General features: G+C 44.5%; 1 protein-coding gene across 1 annotated transcript in view; it reads right to left on the reverse strand.

Annotated features, from left to right (window-relative positions):
• XYLT1 (xylosyltransferase 1) overlaps nt 1–25,526 on the reverse strand; it is a gene marked incomplete at its 5' end in the record, with an annotated part of 73,761 nt that overhangs the window by 25,792 nt on the left and 22,443 nt on the right. The window contains 2 exons of the mRNA XM_081337936.1: nt 13,339–13,541; nt 14,623–14,795. Coding sequence (XP_081194062.1) covers nt 13,339–13,541; nt 14,623–14,795 — 376 coding nt within the window. The remainder of the gene's footprint in view (nt 1–13,338; nt 13,542–14,622; nt 14,796–25,526) is intronic.

The raw sequence follows: 25,526 nt of genomic DNA on the forward strand, positions 1-25,526 counted from the left end.
TCCTAGCTAGCTTCCAATAAGCAAAGTCAATGGAGGGAAACAGGATTCGCTTAACGTCAGCATGATTCATTTAACAACTGCCACGATTCATTTCACAACTATAGCAAAATAGGTCACAAATTGGAGGGTGAGTCATTTAACAACTGCCTTGCTTAGCATCGGAAATCCTGGCCTCTATGGGCCAATTGGCGTAAGTTGAGGACTACCTATATCCATTAGTCTAGGGCAGGGGTAGACAACCTTGGCTCCTTTATGACTCCTGGACTTCAACTCCCAGAATTCCTGAGCCAGCCATGCTGAGGGAAAAGGGAGAGGTTTCTAAGCTGAGCCATGCTGGTTCAGGAATTCTGGGAGTTGAAGTCCATGAGTCATAAAAGAGCCAAGGTCTAGACCAGGGGTCTTCAAACGTGGCCCTTTTATGACTTGTGGACTTCAACTCCCAGAATTCCTGGCTGAGGAATTCTGGGAGTTGAAGTCTACAAGTCATAAAAGGGCCACGTTTGAAGACCCCTGGTCTAGGGGGGGGGTCTCCAAACTTGGTAAGTTGAAGCCTTTGGACTTCAAGTCCCAGAATTCATCAACCTGGCTGAGGAACTCTGGGAGTTGAAGTCCACAAGTCTTAAAGTTGTCAACTTTGGAGACTCCTGCATCAGCCTAATCACCAACTTTGAATAAGGATCACCCCTAGGGGACCCTCACACTCCCGTGGAACTACTAAAAATGTGTTGATTTTAATATTTAATATTCAATCTGACCTTTTTTTTTAAAAAAAAACACCACCTTCCCCCTTGACGGGGAAGAATTCCCACGAATGAATTGGGGGGGGGGGAGAAACAGACTCATTCAGGATTTAGACCAAACAGATTTGCATTTCATTTTCCAAGTTTTTTCCCCCCCTCTCAATGCCAACATTAATTTCATATTTGAGATACATCAGGAGAGCTCTAGGTTTTCAGACATGAAAGGGCCCCCCACTCCGATCAGCCCTCTTTGCCTTTTTGCACAGCTGAGACCCATGTGTGAAAGACACATCGAGTGTGAAAGAAACCCAGGTGCGAAATCCCGGTCTTGTTCCTTCTGGACACTTGGAAGAGGGGAGGAGGGGGAGGGGGGGGAGAAAGGCAGACTTTAAGGTTGTTTTAAACTCCACGCACAAAGCAAATTCTTGCAGCTCATTACCAGCAGCAGATTTACTGTCACATCGCTGAAATTTTATGCCATATAAATCTGTTACCCTTTAAGATGTCAGAAGCCTCCCCACCACTTCTCCGTCTAGCTTCCACCCACTGTGTTTGTGCTACCTTCCTAGAATCTCAAATCAACTTTGCCTTCGCTCCGTCTTCATCAACCTTGCGAAAACAACGGAAAGTTATTCTTCCTGTTAAAAGGGAACTCATGCATATGCAGAGAGAGATGTTGTTGCCAGGAAAGAGATTGCAAAATTCTTTTGAGTGGCGGTAAGGTTTGGAGAAGCAACTTGCTTTATACAAAAAAAAAAATATTTAGGAGAGAAATATTTCTAGCTCAGGGTTGAACTGTGGAGTCCTTGGTGCTCTCTGAGCTGGGTGGTTTTCTTGCAGATGTTTCATTATCCAACTAGGTAACATCATCAGGGCTAGAACGGAGCGGATTTGTGGAGAGGAGGAGGAGGAGGAGGAGGAGGAGGAGGAGGAGGATTGTGAGGTCCCTGGTACTTTCAGAGCTTGTTTTCTTGCAGACATTTCATTACCCAACTAGGTAACATCATCAGTGCTAGAAGGGAGTGGGGACTTGTGGAGAGAAGGAGGAAGAGGAGGAGGAGGAGGAGGAGGAGGAGGAGGAGGATTGTGAGGTCCCTGGTACTTTCAGAGCTTGGTTGTTTCCTTGCAGATGTTTCATTACCCAGCGAAGTAATATCATCAGTTGCTAGAAGGGAGTCAGGTTTGCATAGTAGAGGAAGGAGAAAGGATGAAGAGGAGATGGAGATGGAGGAGGAGGATGATTGTGAGGTCCTTTGTGCTCTCTGAGCTTGGCTGTTTTCTTGCAGACGTTTCATTACCCAACTAGGTAACATCATCAGTGCTAGAAGGGAGTGGGGACTTGTGGAGAGAAGGAGGAAGAGGAGGAGGAGGAGGAGGATTGTGAGGTCCCTGGTACTTTCAGAGCTTGGTTGTTTCCTTGCAGATGTTTCATTACCCAGGGAAGTAATATCATCAGTGCTAGAAGGGAGTGGGGACTTGTGGAGAGAAGGAGGAGGAGGAGGATTGTGAGGTCCCTGGTACTTTCAGAGTTCGGTTGTTTCCTTGCAGATGTTTCATTACCCAGCCAAGTCATATCATCAGTGCTAGAAGGAAGTGGGGTTTGCAGAGTGGAGGAAGGAGAAGGGGATGGAGAGGAGGTGGAGGAGAAAGAGAAAGAAGGAGGAAGAGGAGGAGGAATAGGAGGAGGATTGTGAGATCCTTGGTGCTCTCTGAGCTTGGCTGTTTTCTTGCAGACATTTCATTACCCAACTAGGTAACAGCGTCAGTGCTAGAACAGAGTAGGGACTTGTGGAAAGGAGGAGGAAGAGAAAGAGAAAGTGGGGAGGGAAAGAAGGAAGATTGTGAGGTCCTTGGTACTTTCAGAGCTTGCTTGTATTTCTTGCAGACGTTTCATTACCCAACTAGGTAACATCATCAGTGCTAGAAGGGAGTGGGGTTTGCAGAGTGGAGGAAGGAGAAGGGATGAAGAGGAGGTGGAGAACAGCCAAGTCTCTGGTGGTCTCTGGGCCTTGGTGGTTTTCTTGCAGACATTTCATTATCCAACTGAACCAGACAACATCCTCAGCGCACCAATGATGTTACCTAGCTGAGTAATGAAACTTCCTCAAATCTACATAACCCGAACCCAGGACTCTACGAAAGCCAGGAGCCTGCAAAGAAGCTTGCATTTACAAACTCTCTGAAGTAAGAAGTCCCATCGTAGCCTTACCGGATAACCAGAAAGTTAGCCACTGAGGAAATCCAGACCAATTGGTGGATCAATAAGTAGTCTGAATGCTGTAGCCCAGGCAGATCTCCCCACCACCCTCGGCTTGCACTACTGCGACTTCAAAAGTCCCCCAAAGTCGGAATTTGCATGTCAATTTGGCATTTTTAATATGGACACAGACTCACACACAGACACAGACACACACACACAGAAAGAGAGACTCGCAAAGCCCTTGTTTGCAGCATGGCTAGCTCACGGTCTTCAGGACTATGAAGAGCCGTTTAAGGGATTTATTTAACAATCTTTCCACATGAAAAGATCTGAATGCACAACATCCTACCGTGCATTTCAAGAGCAACAGGGGCTTGCTAATATAATCTTTTTTTTCAGGTCTGATCTTGATATATATATTTTTTTCTGCTTTAGTTTGTTCAGAGAAACCCGTACAACACTTAAGAAGTTTATAAGAGAAGGGAATAATCAGATAGAGCTAGAGATGACAGAGATGGATGGATGGATGGATGGATGGATGGATGGATGGATGGATGGATGGACGGATGAATGGACGGATACATATAGAGATAGAGGTGGATGGATGGGTGGATGGAGGAGTGTATTCCTTACTGTGAGTGGAGAGAAAGTTTAGATGATCTTCAAAGCCCCTTCCATCTCCCAGACCGGCAGATATAGATACACATAGAGATGGATGGATAGAGATAGAGACACGGATGGATGGATAAACACATGGATGGATGGATGGATGGATTTCTTAGTGAGTGGAAGGATGGTCTGGATGGCCTTCAAAGCCCCTTCCATCTCCCAGACCGGCAGATATAGTTACACATAGAGATGGATGGATAGAGATAGACACATGGATGGATGGATGGAGGAGTGTATTCCTTACTGTGAGTGGAGAGAGAGTTTAGATGATCTTCAAAGCCCCTTCCATCTCCCAGACCGGCAGATATACATACACATAGAGATGGATGGATAGAGATAGACACATGGATGGATGGATTTCTTAGTGAGTGTAAGGATGGTCTGGATGACCTTCAAAGCCCCTTCCATCTCCTGGATTTCATCAGTGGAAAGAAACAGATCTCAGTGATGCAATCCCCTTTCCCAGAATGTATCTAACCTACTATATAATCAGTCTCTTTTTTTTACAGTCAATCACCCATATTTAGACTCCCTGCCCCACTGTTTTCTGAATTCTGGGAGCTGAGGTCCATATATCTCAAAGTAGCCAAGGTTAAGGTACGTTGCACGAAGCGAATCCAGGAATTCTGGAGTTCCGAGCAGAGCAAAATCCAGGAAAATAAGCAGGAAAAAAGAGACATTCAGCCGTTCCTCAGGCCTGAAGCCTTTTGCAAAGTTTACATATTCCTACCGAGAGCTTGATAAACAAAGGCATCCCAGGGGAACAAATTAAGCAAAGTCTGTGTGTTTTTTCTAAACTTTTCATTTCTCAGATTGAGCCAATGGCAGCGGCTAAAAAAAATAAAATAAAATAAAATAAAACTGGAAAGATTTGAGAATGACATTAAGCGACATGAAAAGAACTAACAAGAAAAAAAAAAAAGGAAAAAAAGAAGCTGCACGCATAAAATCCACGGCAGAGCTGAGGATTTTCCAGGAAAGCAGAGAGAACAAAATGTGATTAAAACTATCTTCAATCTGGACGGGAGCCAAAAAGCTGCTAGCGATACTTGATAATCAAACACTCTTTTCCTTTCCTTTAAAAAAAAAAAAAGGATGTGCGATGCGTTACACAGCATAACGCAAATCCTATTTGGCAGATTTCTTCTCCTAATTAGAACAATTGGTTTTAGCCCAGATGGGAATTTCTTCTAAGTACAGGTTTAGAAAGCAGAATCTCCTGCTTTTAACTCCGAAATATCTTGACCTGTAGAAACCCCTATCATTTTTTATGAATCGTAATATTTCTAATAATAATAATAATACTTAAGAATGAGGTAGTCGCTTTTCTCTGTTGAGTTGCTTTAAATCCATACAAAGAACGGTTGCAGGAATTGGGTATGTCTAGTTTAATGAAGAGAAGGACCAGGGGGTGACATGATAGCTGTCTTCCAATAACTCAGGGGCTGCCCCAAAGAAGAGGCAGTCAAGCTATTCTCCACAGCGCCTGGAGGCAGGACAAGAAGCAACGGATGGACATACTCACACTCATACTCACTATAACAGTCACCGTAACACCCTAACACCCACCCTAACACCCCATAACACTTGCCCTAACCCTAACACTCATACTCACACTCACTCACACTTGTATTCACTCACACTCACTCACCCTAACACCCACCCTAACACCCCATAACACTCGCTCTAACCCACCCTAACACTTGCCCTAACCCTAACACTCATACCCACACTCACTCACACTCATATTCACTCACCCTAACACCCCAACACCCACCATACCACATAACACTCACCCTAACCCACCCTAACACTCGCCCTAACCCTAACCCTTACACTCACACTCACACTTGTACTCACTCATACTCACCATAACACCCACCCTAACAACTCATAACACTCACCCTAACCCACCCTAACACTCACCCTAACTCTAACCCTAACCCTAACCTTACACTCACACTCCTACTCCCACTCACCATAACACTCACCCTAACCCACCCTAACACTCACCCTAACCCTACCCTTACACTCACACTCCTACTCACACTCACCCTAACACTCACCATAACACCCTAACACCCCATAACACTCACCCTAACACTCGCCCTAACCCTACCAAAAAAAAAAGGCCCAAACATGCTCACTCATTGTGGTTTCTGAAATGCGGTGCTATAGATCTCCTCAAGGCTCCTAAAACTGGTTGCAAAATCCTCCCCCCCCTCCACTACAGGAGGTAGAAAGTGAAAATGTGGGGTCCTTGGTGCTCTCTGAGCTTGGTTGTTTTCTTGCAGATGTTTCATTACCCAACTAGGTAACATCATCAGTGCCAGAAGGGAGGGGGTTTACAGAGTGGAATCGGGGGGGAGGAGGAGAAGGAAGAGAAGGAGGAGGAGGACAATGATTGTGGGGTCCTTGGTGCGCTCTTAGCTTGGTTGTTTTCTTGCAGACATTTCATTCCCCAACTAGGTAACATCATCAGTCCTACCAATGAAGTGAAGGAACATCTGCAAGAAAACAACCAAGCTCAGAGAGCATCAAGGACCCCACATTTCAACCCCGAGCTACAAACATTCTCCTTTATTAGAAAAGGGAAAAAATGCTAGGCGGACAAGAATGGGTGGTGAGATGGCTTGTCAAGAGAAAACGAAAAACAGATGGTGTGTATTTTGGGGGAAAAAAAGAAAAACAGCAAAGGTTTCCAGTGCTGTTACAAAACGTATCTGAGTTTTAACAGCAAGCAATCCAGATTTATTTGGCCAATGCTGTCCATTATATCAACAAATGCATCTTTCGACTGAGACCTGCTGAGATATGGTGAAAATTTGGCGGTGGACAAGGGGGACCAGAACATAATCCTGATACAAAAAAGGACGCCCATAATTGTGTGTTTGATTGATCAACCAGGAACATTGTAGGCCCTTCCAACTCTACAATTCTGTGATGTGCTTCAGTTCCATATGTCCCCCGTTGATCAGGCAACCTTCTTCATATAAAAAGAATGAGATTGTATACAACAACTGCAGTCAACTGTGGGGTCCTCGGCGCCCTCTGTGCATGGTGGTTTTCTTGCAGACGTTCCAATTACCAGGCTAGGTAACGTCCTCATCAGTTGATCAAGTGGCCCTTAGCAAGTGTTAAGCCATCAAAAGTTGATAGTCTGATGGCTCACCTTGCTTGAGCCATAAAAACTCCTCCTCTTCTCCACAAACCGTACTTCCTTCTAACACTGGCAATGTTCCCTAGTTAGATCATGAAATAAATGTCTGCAAGAAAACAGCCAAGCTCAGTGTTCTGTACCAGCCTGCTACCGGCCCTGCAGAAAAGGCAGGGACAACCCCTTTTACAAGAAGGCAAGAGGCTGGAATTACGCCTGCCAAATTTATAGCTACAAAAACAAACAAGACACGAACCAAGAAACAGGAGCTTTAAGAAACAGGAACTATCCAAGCGGTTGCCTTCAGCAAACCAGCCCTCCCACACATTCCCCTTTTAAACAGTTCAAGGCGTGGCTTCTCTCTGCCTCCTTCCGAGGTGCCCCATTGCCTTCCTCTGTTTACTCCTGATTGACTGCCTCCTGCGTCGGGCGTCCTTGAACAGGGCCAGCTGTGGGTCATCTTCATCCACGCTGTCAGGCTCACACAGCTGGGTCTGCATCGTGACCAGATGAGAGGGGCCTTGCTGGGGGCTCTCATCAAGCTGTCCAATCCCCTCAGCAAGCTCTTCAACACCCCCCTCCTCCTCCTCTGAGTCCTCCGACCCAACTGCCGACCCAACAGGCTGACCCTGAATCACAACACTCAGAAACCACCAAGGACCCCCACATTCCTCCTCCTCATTCTCCTCTTCCTCCAGCCTAACTCCCTTCTAGCACTAATGGTGTTACCTAGTTAGGGTCATGAAACATCTGCAAGAAAACAACCAAGCTCAGAGAGCACCAAGGACCCCACAATCCTCCTCCTCCTCCTCTTTCTTCTACTGCACCATCTTCTTTTCTATCCGTCCCAGCTTTGCTTGATATCCTTCCCCCCCACCCCAACTGCCCACTTATCTGAACATCTCATAAAATAATGCCTGTCTCCTACACCTCTCATTTTTAAAGAAAACGTTTTTTGCAAGGAAGTGCACTCCTTTGATGTAAATTATTAGCTGCACGTGACACTTTCCACCAATCAGCCAAGACAAGAGTGGGAGGGCAATCTCTCTCCACGACAGATTCAAGAGACAAGGAGTTATTACTTAACTTCAGCTCTCCTTCTCAACATCAACACAGAAGAGAGGATTCGGTGCTGTTGCAAAACCTGAATCCTAGAATATTTTTTTTGAGAACACTCAAGATTTGGAGGAGCGCTTCATGGTGAAAAGAGAGGCAAAACAGGTTTTTTTTTGCCACGGATTTTCAGTGAACTGAACTGAAGAAGGTTCTTGGACAAAAAGTAAAATGTTTTCAAAGAAAAAAAAAAACCCCAAGAAAGTTCAGTTGCCTTTTGGGGGAAAAAAAGCATCTTTTTGGGACAACCATGACCTGGGTGATTGAGAATCTCCATAAAGATGTGATGACATATTTATAAATTGAGCTGTGTGCCAGGAGATTAGGAGGACTGTTCTTCTGGAATGTCTCCAATCTAGGAGACTCATCTACCATAGGTTTAAATTCTGGCATCTTTGCAACCCCCCCCCCCCCCAAAAAAAAAACCTGGGTTCTTCTGTAGGACCTTTGGAAGTAGAAGTAGCTCCATTGTTGGGTTAGCCCTACCAACTTTCGTTTAAGTCTTCCTGTCTTTAATATTTTGATTCTTGCTTTGGACAGTGTTGTATTAATAGTGTGCTTGTTTACAATGGGTGTTTAATGAAGATAAGTTACCAGGAGCTATATGTTATTGGTGACAGATCAATGAAATAAATAAACAAATGGGCTTTATGATATTCTTGGTCTCCCCCTTATTTTGGGTTGGATTGCTTCGTTTTATTTGTCTTTTGTTTTTCTTGTATGCCGACAAGATACAATTGTTTAGCATTAAAAAAGAAAAACAAGGCCTGACATCAATATTGATGACGTCAACTGAGCCATCTGCACAATCCATTCAATCACTAGTGACAGAACCGTAGAAGATCCAGGATAAGAGGCCGAATGTCTCGGCAAACCTGTTGCTAGGAGACCAGAGAGGTTGCTAGGGAACCATTGCTGGGGTTATCAAAGGATGGGCATCCTAAACTCCAGGTTGCTTGTCGCCCTTGAAGTCCCCCCCGCCTCTTTTTTGCAACTTTTGGAATGTCCCCCAATTCCCATTGGGGCAAGTCAGTGGTACAGCAACCCAACATTTTGAGGCAGATGAACATACGAAAACTCCAACTTCTAAAGAGATTTTGTATCATTAAATAATGCCAATGTCCCAAACTTTCTCAAATCCTTTGGGGAACTATCTTGACTGCAGTCATGTATTTCCCCTCGTTCTGCCTCTTTCATGCCATTGCCCCATTTGCTGAAACATTTCTCAAACTCTTGAATGAAAGCCATCTGGACATCCAAACATTGGCCAATCTATAGCAAAAGTTGATGTGTCCTTCAATGCATAGTCCCTAAAATACCAGAGTATCCAAATTGGAACAATCAACATTCCCAGTTGAATTCAAGATGATAGGTGGGTATAATTCAGCACTATAATCCAGCACCAATTCTCCTTAGGGGTTCAAGAAGACCACCTTCTCCCTATGGGAACGGCAGGGAAGGTATACTGGGCCCATTGAAATTAGAAGGGCTACTGGTGAGTCACGACTCTCAGATTTTGAACCAGAGTTAGACAACCTGTGGACCTCTAGATATTTTTGAATTATATTCCTGAGCATCCCTTCTCATTAGCCGTGCTTTAGTAGGAGAAGGAGTGGCAGAACCTGGGGGTGGAGTCAAAAGAGGGATCAGCCTGGAATCCCTACGTAGTGAGCTATATCCAATCTCTCTTGAATTCCATTGACTCTTATCTAACTCCAAGCAGGTGTTAAACTGCTTGGAGTTATTTGTGTAGGTATGAGTAGCAATAGGACCTTCACATGTGATCCATCTGACATCTTTTTATAAGTATGGGGAATATAATTGTCAGAATCCATTCATATCCCATTCATAAAACTTTATCTGTATGTTTTTAAAATCCTACCCCTCCCCCTGGATTCTGCCATTACTCCAAGGAGGAGAAGAGAGGATGTGTATTCAGCCTGCCGGGAGGCTGTCTTCAAAGACCAGGAGAAGTACCTTTGAACTGAGAACAACAAAGGAAGGGGGGGAAGAGATCTGGTTTGTATCTCAGATTAGAATCTCTAAAGAAAGGGAGCAATAGTCATAAAGACACAGGAAAGACACACCTCTTTCCCACGAAAGGTTTTGACACCTAAGTTTAATTGATGTGGGTCTGACCAAATGGGTTTGAGGGGAGGGGGTTGAACCGGGAACTCTTTATAAAGTATCAAAGTGTAACACAATGCCAGATCCTGTCTTGTATTTCCACAACCGATCATGTCTTAGTAAAAACTCCTTGTGGACAAGACCTGACTCCAAGAGTTCTTTATTTTTCCTAAGATGTGGATTGGGGTGGGTCCTGACAATAATTCAGTAGTACCGGAAGAGCCAGAGATTGCCTACTATGTATATCAGAGAACTGTCCCGTGCCTCAGTTTCTCTATCCCAATGGGCAGCGTCATTCTGAGACCTCCTGCATCTTTTTCGGATGGACATACTGGAGTTCAGGAAGCATTGGTCTCACAGACTTGAGGATGTCCAGATTTTTCGGCTTTTAAGAAGTATTCCTCAGAGCCAACAGCTGAAACACCTTCTGTCCTTCTTTTCTCCCCTCCTCGTTCCAAAGGCAAGGAGGAGCAGAAAGGAAGAAAACAACTCTGTTGACCCACGTCTTAAGGACACTGTGGGGTCCCTGTTTAAATTCCTCCAGAACAAACAAGACGAACGGTCTTCCTTGCCAGCAGAGTTACTGTGCCAGACAGAAAGCAGCCTGTTCTGTGAAGCGTAACTAATACGTAGATGCATCTTATGATGCTCCTAAAAAACACCCATGACTTGCATATTATGGGGCAATCAGATTCTATTAAGCCCAAATGGAAGATGTTCAAGCTCTCCCTGAACAACAAGTGAAGTACTAATACCACTTTACAATGCTTTGGTAAGGCCACACCTGGAATACTGCTTCCAGTTTTGGTCACCACGACGTAAAAAAGATGTCGAGACTCTAGAAAGAGTACAGAGAAGAGCAACAAAGATGATTAGGGGGCTGGAGGCTAAAACATATAGGGAACGGTTGCTGGAATTGGGTATGTCTAGTTTAACGAAGAGAAGGGTGAGGGGTGACATGATAGCAGTGTTTCAATACCTCAGGGGCTGCCCCAAAGAAGAGGGAGTCAAGCTATTCTCCAAAGCACCTGAAAGCAGGACAAGAAGCAACAGATGGAAACTAGTCAAGGAGAGAAGCAACCTGGAACTAAGGAGAAACTTCCTGACAGTTAGAACAATTAACCAGTGGAACGACCTGCCTCCAGAGGTGGTGAATGCTCCAACACTGGAGGTTTTTAAGAAGAGACTGGACAGCCATTTGCCTGAAATGGTATAAGGTTTCCTGCCTGAGCAGGGGGTTGGACTAGATGACCTCCAAGGTCCCTTCCAACTTTTATTATTATTATTATTATTATTATTATTATTATTATTATTATTATTATTATTATTATTATTATTATTATTATTATTATTATTATTATTATTATTATTATTATTATCCCTCAGTAGTCTATGAGCTGCTTTATGTCTCTGGTAGCTAATATACTCTTTGGATTGTTAGATGGTGTTCTCCAGACACTGTATTAAACAAAGAAGATTTGTTCACCTAGCCCAGGGGTCTTCAAACCTGGCCCTGTTATGATTTGTGGACTTCAACTCCCAGAATCCCTCAGCCAGGGCATGCTGGCTGAGCAATTCTGGGATTTGAAGTCCACAAGTCATAAAAGGGCCACGTTTGAAGACCCCTGACCTACCCAAGTGGTGGGGACAATCTGAGAGCAGGCAGCTCCAGAGGTGGAGAGGGACCCAACTTGTAAGAAGCAATAGAATAGAATAGAATAGAATAGAATAGAATAGAATAGAATAGAATAGAATAGAATAGAACAGAACAGAACAGAACAGAACAGAACAGAACAGAATAGAATAGAATAGGAGCTGGAAGGGACCCTGGGGTCTTCTAGTCCAGCCCCCTGCTCAAGCAGGAGAACCTAAACCATCTCGGACAGATGATTGTCTATCCTCTTCTTAAAAATCTCCAGATTGGAGATTGCACCCATGATTTCTGGTGGCAAGGAGTTCCACTGGTTAATTGTCCTCACTGTCAGGAAGTTTCTCCTCAATTCCAGGTTGTTTCTCTCTTTGATCAGTTTCCAATCATTGTTTCTCGTCCTTCCCTCTGGTGCTCTGGTGAACAACCTGGCCCCCTCTGCCTTGTGGCAGCCCTTCAAATACTGGAAGATTGCTATCATGTCTCCCCTATTTCTTCTTTTCTTTAGACTGGCCAAACCCAAGTCCTGCAGCCGTTCTTCGTATGTTTTAGTCTCCAGGCCCCTGATCATCTTAGTTGCTCTTCTCTGAATTTTTTCCAAACTCTCAACATCTTTTTTGTGATGTGGTGACCAGAATTGGATCTTTCAGACTAGAGAGCTCAGCTCAAAGATCCAGCTCCCTCCCCCTCTGCACACCCCAGCCCTTTACAGGTAGTCCTTGACTTACAACCATTTGTTTAGTGACCGGGTTTCACACTTAAGACCGCCGTAACATTCCCCACTGTCACATCATCGAAAATTGGGCGCTTGGCAACCGGCATGTATTTAGGACAGTCAGAGTGTCTCGGGGTCATGAGATCGCCATTTGCAACCTTTCCAGCTGGCTCCTGACAAGCAGGAAAAGCTGGATTCGGTTAATGACTGTATGGTTCACTTAAATCACTGTAGTGATTCGTTTAACCACTGTAGGAGGGAGGGAAAAAAGGTCATCAAAAGGAGCAAAAGTCATTTAACCACCGCCTTGCTTAGCCACTGCCTTAGGGATGTGGTGGCTCAGTGGGTTAGACCGCTGAGCTTGATCAGATGGTCAGCAGTTTGGCGGGTCGAATCCCGAGTGCCGCGTAACAGAGTGAGTGCCTGTTACTCGTCCCAGCTTCTGCCAACCTATCAGTTTGAAAGCACGTCAAAATGCAAGTAGAAAAATAGGGACCACTACGGTGGGAAGGTAACAGCGTTCCGTGCGCCTTTGGCGTCTAGTCATGCCAGCCACATGACCACGGAGACGTCTTCGGACAAGCGCTGGCTCTTCAGCTTTGAAATGGAGATGAGCACCGGCCCCTAGAGTTGGAAACGACTAGCACGCATGTGCGGGGCAACCTTTACCTTTACCTTGTTTAGCCACAGAAAGTTTGGACTCAACGATGGTTGTAAATCAAGGGCTACCTGCATCCTTTGAAGTTGGCCAGCAGACAATCGGTCCTGTGCCTCAGTGGCCCCCAACCTTTTGGGCACCAGGGACCGGTTCCATGGAGAGAGGTTTTTCCATGGACCGGAGGGGGACATGGCTTCATGTGCTGCCTGCATCCCACGGATGGGGCTTCGCTTGTTTGCACAGAACCAATTTCTGGTGTGCCGCGGACCGGTGTCGGTCCCCGGACTGAGGGCCAGAGACCCCTGCTGTACCTGATAGGGTAGTCCGCAGCGCTGAGGTTAATGAAGAAATCCCAGGGCCAGTCCATCATCTCCAAGAGGTCTTGCATGCTCTGGAGGTAGGTGGAGAGAAGACTAGCGCCGCCCCAGATGGTGGCCATGCGCCAGGAGGTGACTCTCACGTTCGGATACTGGCTGGTGAACTGGAGCACTTGCCGGTGTAAATAATTGGAGCGCTTTATGGGAACAGAAAACATGGAGTGAGAGGTGATGGTGTCTGTGTGCAGATGACCCTAAGGGGCTGTTACTAGATCAGAGGTCCTCAACCTTTTGGGCACCAGGGACCGGTTCCGTGGAGAGAGGTTTTTCCACGGACCGGAGGGTGCGTGGATTTGTGTGCTGCCTGCATCTCACGGATGGGGTTTTGCTTGTTTGCATGGACCAGTTTTTGGCAAGCCGTGGCCCAGTGCAGATCCACAGACCAGGAGGTTGGGGACCCCTGAACTAGGGCAGTGGTCCCCAACCTTTGGAGCCCCAGGGACCGGTTCTGTGGAAAGAGGTTTTTCTGCTGACTAGAGGGTGCGTGGTTTTGTGTGCTGCCTGCATCCCACGGATGGGGCTTTGCTTGTTTGTGTGGACCGGTTGCTGGCGTGCTACGGCCCAGTGCCAGTCCACGGACCGGGGTTGGTGACCCCTGTACTAGATAATGGTGGTCCCCAGCTTTCCAAAGTGGAGATGGGACGGTGAGGCAGCCAGAACGGAAAAGCTGACCCATGGAAGAAAATCAAGAGCTTAATCCTCTCTGTCCCCTGCTATCCTGGGAGTGTATCAGAGAATCAAGAGAGGATGAGCGAGGCCATATGTGTATGTGGGTATAAACAAGAAACAGGGTGCTGCAGCTGTGACAACATATACAGGTAGTCCTTGACTTATGACAATTGAGCCCAACATTTCCATTGTTAAGGGAGACGTCTGCCCCATTTTACGACCTTTCGTGCCACAGTGCTCAAATGAGTCACTGCGATTGTTCAGTTGGTAACATTGCTTGTAAAGTAGGAATCTGGCTTGTCAAAAAGGGGATCACATGACCCCGGGCCACTGCAGCCGACACAAGCACGTGCCAGTTGCCAAGCTTTGATCACATAACCACGAAGATGCTGCCAACGGTCACTTTTGCCATTGCCGTTGTAACTTCAAACGGTCATTCAGTGAACTGTGGTAAGTCGAAGACTACCTGTATTTAAGGCTGCAAAACAGAAGAAGCACAAGACGAGCAGATTCACGCGCCGGGGAGCTACGGAACTGGCGACAGATTACCTTGTCAACGTGGATGTAATAAAAGTGATCCTGATGATATATAGCCTTAAACATGCGCATCAGCTGGCGAGAAGCTCTGCCATGGACGACCAAGACAAAGGCAATCTTGACCGGGTCAGCTGGCATGTATTCTATGGAGTCCTCGTCCCACTGGAGATTGTTATTGGCTTTTCCTGTTTGGAAAAAAAAACACCATCAGCCTATCTTAAGGGAGAAGCTTAGGATACGTTTCAGCAGAGGGATAAGGGATGGAAGTTGGTAGAAGAAGTGAGGTCCACTTAAAGCCCTTCCAGAACTTTTGAAGACTCCCAACTCCTAGATCTTTTTTAACCAGCATGGCTAAGAGGGTGAGGTCTCAGTTGGTGGAAGATGCTAGGGAACCAACCCCAAATTAATTATCTTCCGGTTATATGGATGTGGTGAGCTTGGTGGTTTTCTTGCAGACAGGTTATTGGCAAACTAGGTCACACCATCAGTGCTAGAAGGAATGGGATGTGCAGAGTGGAAAGGAGGAGGAGGAGGGAGGGAGGGAAGGAGGGAGGGAGGGAGGAGAGAGGACGAAGGAGGACAATGACTATGGGGTCCTTGGTGCACTCTAAGCTTGGCTGTTTTCTTCCAGACCTTTTATTACCCAACTAGGTAACGTCATCAGTGCTAGAAGGGAATGATGTTTGTGGAGAGGAGGAGGAGGAGGAGGAGAATTGTGGGGTCATGGGGCTCTCTGAGCTTGGTTGTTTCCTTACAAACGCTTCATTACCCAAGTAGATAACACCATCAGTGTTAGTAGGAAATGGGGCTTACTGATGATGCTACCCAGTTGGTAATGAAACATCTGCAAGAAGACCACCAAGCTCAGAGAGCACCAAGGACCCCACAGTTCAAACCTGAGCTAGAAATATTCCCTTCTAGGGGGTCTCAATTCCCAAAGGTCATTCTGACCAAGAATCCTGAAAGGTTAACTCTAGGACACCGGAATGGGGAAGACCAAGCTAAGTTGACCTTCTCAGAAAAAAATGAAATATTTAGTTTAGAATGACTGTACAACCATTTATCTGCAGAGCTTTCTTGACCTTGGATGCTTAAAAAAAACAACAACACTAAATTGTTTAGAAGTGAAAGAATGGAGCTCAGTCAACATGGAAAAGTAAAGCTCTGCGGAATTCTGCAGAGGCAAAGGACAGTTTTCTAGAAATAGCAAATGGAAAGGAAAGAAGGCTTGGCTGAAATGCTAGCTTTTTGAAAAGTTAAATTATAAAATATATTATGCTAATGTCTGTCAGCTAAATATATATTCTTGCAATTGACTCCTGTTGAGATCATGGAGTTAATTTAAAAAAGAACAAACCAGCACTGACCTCAACCTTCTCTAACAAATAATTTATGACTCTGTACCTTTATAATTTAGGATTGTACATGGAAAATTCCTTTCCTTCGAGTAACTACTGGAGTTTCAGCAATGGCATATGGTGAAGGGGAGTAAATGCGTACAGTAATGAAAACGCCAGAGAATTTGTTAACTTCTGAAAAGAGAAATACTGTATATATTTCTGTAATGAATATTAAGTTCTACGATGGATAGACATCCAAGTGCTGCCACAAAAATTCACATCCCTGCTTATCCCAATGCTGTTTTGTTTTATTTTATTTTATTTAAAAAATAAACATATCCAACAGTACAATGACCTAAATGAATTTTTTTTTTATTCCTAGTACCGTATTTTCTGGCGTATAAGACGACTTTTTAACCCATGAAAATCTTCTCAAAAGTCAGGGGTCATTTTGCTGAAACTTTAGGGACAGGGCTGGCTGGAAAACCTGGAGCGGATCTCCCATTTGGTCTGCGCAGGGAAAGCGGGACCAATTGGAGAAGAAGCTGCAGTCTGTGATTTTTTACAGGCTGGGGTCTGGCCGTCTTTCCTTCTAAAGTTGAAGAGCAGCTGCAGTCTATCCCAACTTGAAAGGCAGGTGGGGAATGCAGCAGCCAGAGCAGCTGCTTAGCTCTAAGGACACATTTGACTCAGGAACTGGGCAAACCTGGAGCGGATCTCTCATTTGGTCTGCGCAGGGAAAGCTTTAGAGTGAATTAGGAAAAGTTTAATCCACTTGCACCGTTTTATGTTTACATGTTTGATGACAAACAGCCTTATATTTATAAGTGACAGTTTTCCTACTAAGTACCTGCATGTCATAAGCATTTGAATTAAAATTACCATATTAAAATCAAATCTGATGTTTTTTAATTTTTATTTGGTGTGCGTTGGAAGAGGGGTAGTCTTATACGGCGAGTATAGCCGAAACCCTATCATTTAACAGGAAATGTAGGGGGTCGTCTTATACGCCCAGTCGTCTTATATGCCGGAAAATACGGTATTAAGCAATTCTTTGCTGATTGACTGCAAATAAATCAAGTTTCAAATCCATCTACCCTCTGACTTAACAGGATGTAAAGCTTTATGTTGACTCATGAGCCAATGAACAGTGTGCTCATGATGGGAAGAAGTTAAAAATAGGAGGAACGGAATCAAAGAAATTGCTGCTTCTCTCTCATAAATTATTCTTTGGGCTTACATTTTTCCCCCCTCTTAATGCTTTTATACCCAACTCCCTAGAGGTTTACTCATACAGAGAGAATAAAAATGAAAGCTAATTTCCACCCCACCCCTCCTGCTCTTGTATAACATGTTCTGTTCTCAACCCCAGGGGAGCCGTTATTTCAAACGATGGGCAAAATAATTGTCATTTTGTGTTTTTTATGACACCGAAGCAATGTAGATAGGCGCTCCATTTTCATCTATGCAAATTTCTATCTCATATTCTCTGGGTTAACTTTTAGATTTTTATTTTTTTTCCCCCAAACATGATCCGGAAACCGAATTCCAACATTTGGGCTACTGGCCAAATTTCAGAAAAGGGCTTTCCGTGGACAAATGAAAAGTCCTATTTAGTATTTTATTACAGGTAGCCCTTGACTTACGACCACAATGGACCCCAAACTTTCTGTCGCCAAGGGAGACATACGTTAAATGACGTTTGTCCCATTTTTACCATTTTGTTCTTGCCCAAATTGTTAAGTGAATCGCTGCAGTTATTAAGTTAGTAACAGGCTTGTGAAGTTAAGTCTGGCTTCCTCCATTGACTTTGCTTGTCAGAGGTTCGCCAAAAGAGATCACGTGACCTCGGGACACTGCAACCGTCACAAATTTACTACTCAGTTGCCCTGTGTCTGAATTTTGATCACGTGACCCTGGGGATGCTGCAACGGTCCTAAGTGTGAAAAAACGGCCATCGCTCGCTTTTTTCCGGGTAACTTTGACTGGTCATTATATATATTATATTATATTAATTTTATTTGTATACCGCCCTTCTCCCGAAGGACTCAGGGCGGTGAACAGGGCAATACATGTTAAAAAGACAGAATACAAAAATTAAAAAAGATTAAACAAAATGCCCACAACTCTTACAATAGGTTAAAACACATTTAAAAGTAATAAAAACCCAACCCCATCCCATCAGGCCAGGCCAGCTTGTTCAAAGAAATACGTCTTTAGATCGCGCCGGAAGGAGCGAAGGTCGGGCGCCATCCGGAGCTCAGCCGGAAGACGGTTCCATAAATCCGGTGCGCCCAAGTTGATGCCTGCCGCAGGTGCTCCCCAAGGTATTCCGGACCCATGCCATGTAGGGCTTTGTAGGTCATTACCAACACCTTGAACCTCACCCGGAAGACAACTGGGAGCCATTAAATGAATTGTTGTTAAGTTGAGAACTACCCGTGTAACCAGACACATGTCAAAGGGCGAAAAGGTATTCAAGTAACCACGCACACAAACAGAAAGCATGAAAACGACTGGGCAACTCCTGTTTTGCTAATGACTCATGTTTTTTTCCCCCCTGAAGCTAAGCACAGCACAGACTTGAAGCAATCCATTACTGCTTACAGTTCCAATATTACTTTATTATTCTGTGCAATCTATTCTGAGGGAAACACTAGGGAAAAAACGACAGAACGTAATATCTTCACATTAAAACAGGAAGGGGAAAAAAAATCCAGCTGCCTAGCGTTCTGTCCGATTAAATAACTCTGAAGCAAAAGGGGAATTGCAGTATATGATATACAGATTTGTGTATCTTAAGTAGCAGCCTCCGTGCAACATCCATATCCCATAAGATGCTGTAAAGCTTGAGAATTTCAGCTCCAGCAGGTTACTTTGTATTTCATCTTCCAAAATATCAAACAAGTCAGAAAATCAATTTTTTTTCCAACAAGCACCCCCCCCCCAATAAATAAATAAATAAAAATGCTGAAATCCAAGGACTTTTGCTGCAACGCTCTGCTGGATGCTAATTGGTGCGTATAAAAATCACACAAACCTACTGAATTATATACATTCAGGTTTGTGCTGGGTGCAGGATTTCACCAGGAGGTTGGTTCAATGACCAAAATAAACACTATTCAAAAAAAAAATTGGGCCAAGGAAAGAGAATAGGATGTTTTATGATGTTTGCCAGCAACGTCAGCATTTTATACGACTGAGCTCTTTGGCACTGCTTGATGGCTTCTTTCCCAAGTGACTAATTTTGAGGGCAGTGAATTTTCAGATTAGTCTGGGAAATCTTTCTTAGAGAGGAGAATATAGTCACATTGTCTACAAATGCCTATTAAGGTCTCGGGTTGGGGAATGGCTTTAGAATTAAACATTTGTTTTGGATGGAAGCCTACCTCAACTAGGCCTCCCAAATTAAAGCCCACATTTAATTGTGAAAAGATCACCCAACAGAGCTCAAAGTCTGAAGATGAACTCAACTGTCCAATGCTTAAAAGGTTTCCCCCCCCCCCAAAAGGATATGATTTAAGAGCTAAAGCTTCTCAATTCATCAGAGAATCTCAAAGAACGGGGACTTCAGAACACAGCTGAATTCTCATCCCAAAGGTGCTTTTTAAAAAGTTAACTGGACTTGGTTTTTTTCCTTGAAGGCGTTTCGCTTCTCATCCAGGAAGCTTTCTCAGTTCATGAAGAACTGAATGGAACAGAGCTGAAGAAGCTTCTTGGATGAGAAGCGAAACGCCTTCATGAAAAAAACCCACAAAGTCCAGGTTGGCTTTTGGAAAAAGCAACTTTGAGACAATCATGACCTGGACGGCTGAGAATCTCCATAGACTGAATTGTCACTGAAATAAGTCTCCAAAAGGGCTTTGGTGGAGGGTGGGAAGAGATTTAACCAGCCTTAAAATATCTCAGCGTATCAAAGGTGCCACAATTGGTCTATGCATCCACTAGCACTGATGACGTCTCGCCTACTTCCCTACTCAAAATTTCCTCTTTTCACCTTCCTGATCTTCACCAACGCTCAGTTCACTTCGGTTTTTATTCCCACCCAACACCGCACGATTTTCCTGACAGTCAGAACAATAAATCAGTGGAACAACTTGCATCCAGAAGTTGTGAATGCTCCAAAACTGGAAGATTGGACAACCAGTGGTATAAGGTTGAGCAGGGGGTTGGACTAGAAGACCTTCAAGGTCCCTTCCAACTCTGTCATTCTATTCTATTGTATTCTATTGTATTGTATTGAATTCTATTCTATTCCATTATTCTATTCTATTGTATTCTATTCTATTTCCACTATTCTATTCTATTCTGTTCTGTTCTGTTCTGTTCTGTTCTGTTCCATTCTCTCTATTCTATTCTATTCCATTCCATTCCAGCTGAGGGCAACTGTCGTGACCAGGATGGGCTCCTCTCCTACAAAATAAAATGTGTTTGCAGTCAAGAAGAAGGACAGATCTCAAAATGCTTGTTGGGTTAATTTAAGCTTGATGCAATTGACTGAAATAAATCAATGCACTTACATGGAACAAGGGCTATCGACGTGACCTCTGTATTTCCCCCCCCCCCTCCAAACTGGTGAAAGGATGGCAAGCTAACAATATAATTGCACAACGTTGGCGAAAATCAGCAGGAAGACAATGGCTTTTCTTAGGGTTTCATTTATTAGCATGTAGAAGCCTGAGAAGCAGTTTTAATGTCATGAAAGAAAAAAAAAACTTGCCCCAGCCTGCAAATCTACAGATGTGCCATGATTAATTAACCCTGTTCCAAACTCCACATTGCAATTTCTTGTGAGTTTTCTTCCTTGGTTGAAAGAGGTTTCTGTTCTTCTACTGATCCTCAGGGTGTTAAAAAAAAATTGCAAAGGAAGGAGCCAAAAGCATCTCTGGGGTCTTCAGGAAACTAAAGATCACATGGGAACTGACTATATGTAACAAAGGCAGGACATTCACATGTAACTGTAGTGCAAGCAAGTAATTAACCGCCAGAAACGCCAGGCGCCATCCAGCAGGAAATCGCCGACTTTTTCTCATCTTCTGAAAATAATATTTGAAGTCAATTCTTTTTTTTTTCATCCATGCCCAACCCAGCCAGTTTACTGAATGCCCTTAAGATCTCTCCATGCTGAAAGGATGACCTAATCAGCCGCATAGTTAAAGGGGGCAAAAGGACACTGGGATTGAGCAGAGTCCCTATGTGGAAATGACCTTGAGGAACCAAAGATGTGCCTAGGAAATATTCGGATAAAAGAGAGAGAGAGAGAGAGGAGCCCCAGTGGCTTAAAGCAGCGCCCCCGCCCCCCCAACCTTTTGGGCACCAGTGTTGGAGCATTCACAACTTCTGGATGCAAGTTGTTCCACTGATTTATTGTTCTGACTGTCGGGAAAATCCTGCGGTGTTGGGTGGGAATAAAAACCGAAGTGATCTGGGCGTTGGTGAAGATCAGGAAGGTGAAGAGGAAATTTTGAGTAGGGAAGTAGGCGAGACGTCATCAGTGCTAGTGGATGCATAGACCAATTGTGGCACCTTTGATACGCTGAGATATTTTAAGGCTGGTTAAATCTCTTCCCACTCTCCCATCAAAGCCCTTTTGGAGACTTATTTCAGTGACAATTCAGTCTATGGAGATTCTCACTCCGTTCCTTATTCTTTCTATCGGTCTCTTATCCTTATCCTTGGGAGAGATAGGAAGTCTTGAAACGTGAAACATAAATAAAATAAATTTGCCACAGAGCTGAGCCAGATTTTACAAGTATCTCTGCCTCCATTTTTGCTTTATTTGCAAACTCCACCGCTACACCTTGTGCATCAGTTATCGTAATAAACGGCTCGGCAGACAAGAGAAGAATGCCGTCTCTCTGCAGCTCCGTGAACCATTTATTTTGATCGTGCCAATAAATGAAATTAAAAACAAGGAGGGAAACATCACAAATCTTTAGAGTTTCATCGAAGAAAGCTGTGAATCCAGGCTGGGTGTTTGTTTTTTTTTACTTTTTAGGGATGGACAGTTATTGTTATTTTTAATGACCCTCATTTCTTCTATTAACACGATCGATTTGAACAGTACAAAGAATTATGGAGAAAACAGCTTACCACAGATCCACCCAACCAGTCACATTCAGTCATAGCTGTCAATCTTCCAGGCAAGCATCATCTGAAGCAAACCAATACTTTTCCTTTGCAGGACTCGGAGACAATGCTTTTTCTGCAATTTACTACTCCTGCACGCACTTGCTATATATTCTTCCTCTTCCCACTCCACTTATGTGCCTAATTATTTTTCCACTCCCTGACTGAATCCCCGCGTCCTCCTTCCTGAGTTGTGTTAGGCACACACATCTTATCCCAGTTTTAAAAGCAACGGCAAAGCTTCCATTTTCAAGATGCTCCGATTCCGATCTTGGCCAGGGGCCTCGGAAACCTCCAAGTAGTTCCAAATGTTCTGCTTTAATTGTAGCCAAAGGAGAAAACTATTATCTATGTGCTTGGAGGATAATCAGATTCTCAACATTTCGTTTTAATTCCGTTTATCTGTCCGGGAAATAAAGGCTTGTTTTCCCTCAGCACTTCTGGCTACTTACTGAAGATGCCTATCATAACGAAGAGGAGACTAACTTATTCTCCAAAGCACCAGAGAGCAGGATATGTAGTAATGGGTGGAAGCTTGTTAAAGACAGATCCAACCTAGAAGTAAGGAGAAATCATCTTCTTCTTCTTCTTCTTCTTCTTCTTCTTCTTCTTCTTCTTCTTCTTCTTCTTCTTCTTCTTCTTCTTCTTCTTCTTCTTCTTCTTCTTCTTCTTCTTCTTCTTCTTCTTCTTCTTCTTCTTCTTCTTCTCCTTCTCCTTCTTCTTCTTCTCCTTCTCCTTCTCCTCCTCCTCCTCCTCCCAGGATCAGGGTCCACTTTTGGATCAACAAGCATCATCTGATGCAATCAAAGGCCACATCCAGGCCTAACTGGGCATTTTTCATGTGTCCACGTTTATTATATTTTGGCCATCAAGAAATGTTCTGAGAACAATTAACGAATGGAACAGCTTGCCCCCCACAGTTGTGGGTGCTCCATTACTGCAGGTTTTCAAGAATAAGGGATCCTTGGTACTCTCTGAGCTTGGTTGGTTGTTTTTTTTGCAGACGTTTCAGTACCCAAACCAGGTAACATCATCAGTGCTAGAGGAGTAAGGGACCAAGAGCAAAGCTCACTCCTTCTAGCACTGATGATGTTACCTAGTCAGGTAATGAAACGTCTGCAAGAAAACAGCCAAGCTCAGAGAGCACCAAGGACTCCACAATCTTCTCCACAGTCTTCGTCTTCCTTCTTCTTTCCTCCTTATTCATCCCTCCTCCTCCTCCTCCTCCTCCTCCTCCTCCTCCCCGTCTCCCTCCTTCTCCGCTACACAAACCCCACTCCCTTCTAGCACTGATGATGTTACCTAGTCAGGTAATGAAACGTCTGCAAGAAAACAACCAAGCTCAGAGAGCACCAAGGACTCCACAATCTTCTCCACAGTCTTTGTCTTCCTTCTTCTTTCCTCCTTATTCATCCCTCCTCCTCCTCCTCCTCCTCCCCGTCTCCCTCCTTCTCCGCTACACAAACCCCACTCCCTTCTAGCACTGATGATGTTACCTAGTCAGGTAATGAAACGTCTGCAAGAAAACAGCCAAGCTCAGAGAGCACCAAGGACCCCTCATTTCAACCCCGAGCTGCAAATAATTCTCCTTCATTGGTTCCGTACAGTAGAGTAGACAACCATTTGAACAGGATTGTGTAAGGCTCCTGCCTTGGGCAGGAGGTTGGACTAGAAGACCTCCAGGGTCCCTTCCAGTTCTGTGATGCTATGTTCTATGTTCTAGAGCAGAATTCTGGGAGTTGAAGTCCACAAGTTGTAAAAGGGCCAGGTTTGAAGACCCCTGCTCTAGAGGGACTTCTTACATTAAATGTGCAGTTTGCTCAAACTGCCAGCCCCGTGTATCAGTTACAGGAAGATGTGAAATGTTGCCTAACCACATCTAGGTGAACACAAGCTGTATCTGTCATCAACGTGACCCCTTGCGACAAGCTAGCAATTTCCGTCCTGCAGGGTTTCGTATTTGAAATTCTAGAGTCGCTCGCAATTACTGGAACTGTTTTCATGTTTTACAAATCAGTGCCTAATAACTAGGAGATTGGTACCAGCCAGAAACAAAAAAAAAAAAAAAAAAAGAAAAGAAAAAAAAGAAAAGAAAGAAAGAAAGAAAGAAAGAAAGAAAGAAAAAAGAAAAGCTGGCATCTCATTGACGACAAAAACTATTTTGCCAGACCAATAATCTGAATAGCAAATTCACATTTTGACATTTCTAATTACCAAAATGCCATCATCCCTCAGAGACAAAAAAAAAAGGGGGGGGGGAGAAAAAAAATCACAATTATTTCTGTGCTTTGCTAGAGCATTCGAGCTTGCCGTGGTTCTCCCCCCCATTGGCTTTTAGGCATCAACTGACAGAAGTCGTAGGATGTTCCCTTCAGGCAGAACGAGAACCGATTCCCCGTTAAAAAGACACCTGTCACTCCCACTTAACAGTTAATTAGTTTGGCGCAACCGACCTGCTCAGGATGCATCTGAAGGACAACAAAAGATATACCTGCATGCAGGTATTTGGTCTACAGATAATCTTCGACTTATGACTGCAATTGGGACCGGAATTTCTGTTGCAAAACAAGGCAGTTGTTAAGTAAGCTGCGCCTAATTTTATGACTCTCCTCCTCCTCCTCCTCCCCTCCACAACCCCAACTCCCTTCTAGCACTGATGATGTTACCTAGTTAGGCTCATGAAACGTCTTCAAGAAAACCACCAAGCTCAGAGAGCACCACGGACCCCATAGTCATTCTCCTCCTCCTCCTCCTCCTCCTCCTCTCCACAACCCCAACTCCCTTGTAGCACTGATGATGCTACCTAGTTAGGCTCATGAAACGTCTGCAAGAAAACAAGCAAGCTCAGAGAGCACCACGGACCCCATAGTCATTCTCCTCCTCCTCCTCCTCCTCCTCCTCCTCCTCCTCCTCCTCCTCCTCCTCCTCCTCTCCACAACCCCAACTCCCTTGTAGCACTGATGTTACTTAGTTACGCTCATGAAACATCTGCAAGAAAACAAGCAAGCTCAGAGAGTACCAAGGATCCCATAGTCATTATTGTCCTCCTCCTCCTCCTCCTCCTCCTCCTCCTCCTCCTCCTCCTCCTCTTCCTCTTCCTCCTCCTCCTCTCCACAACCCCAACTCCCTTCTAGCTCTGATGATGTTACCTAGCTGGGTCATGAAACGTCTTCAAGAAAACCACCCAGCTCAGAGAGCACCACGGACCCCTCATGTGAACGCTGAGCTACTAACATTCTCCTCCATGGAAACTCATTTGCAGCAGTAGCGCCTCCAAAATTTAGAAGAAGAGACCAAGTGACCTCTGGGAACTACAGAAAAATGGGGACTGGAGAATAACCAAATAACAAAGTTGGAAGGGACCTTGGAGGTCCAACCCCCTGCTCAACCATTTCAGACAAATGGCTGTCCAACCTCTTCTTAAAAACCTCCAGTGTCGGAGGACCC

This window comes from Vipera berus (genome assembly GCF_964194415.1).
Source record: "Vipera berus genome assembly, chromosome: 13".
In the NCBI taxonomy this organism is placed as follows: domain Eukaryota; kingdom Metazoa; phylum Chordata; class Lepidosauria; order Squamata; family Viperidae; genus Vipera; species Vipera berus.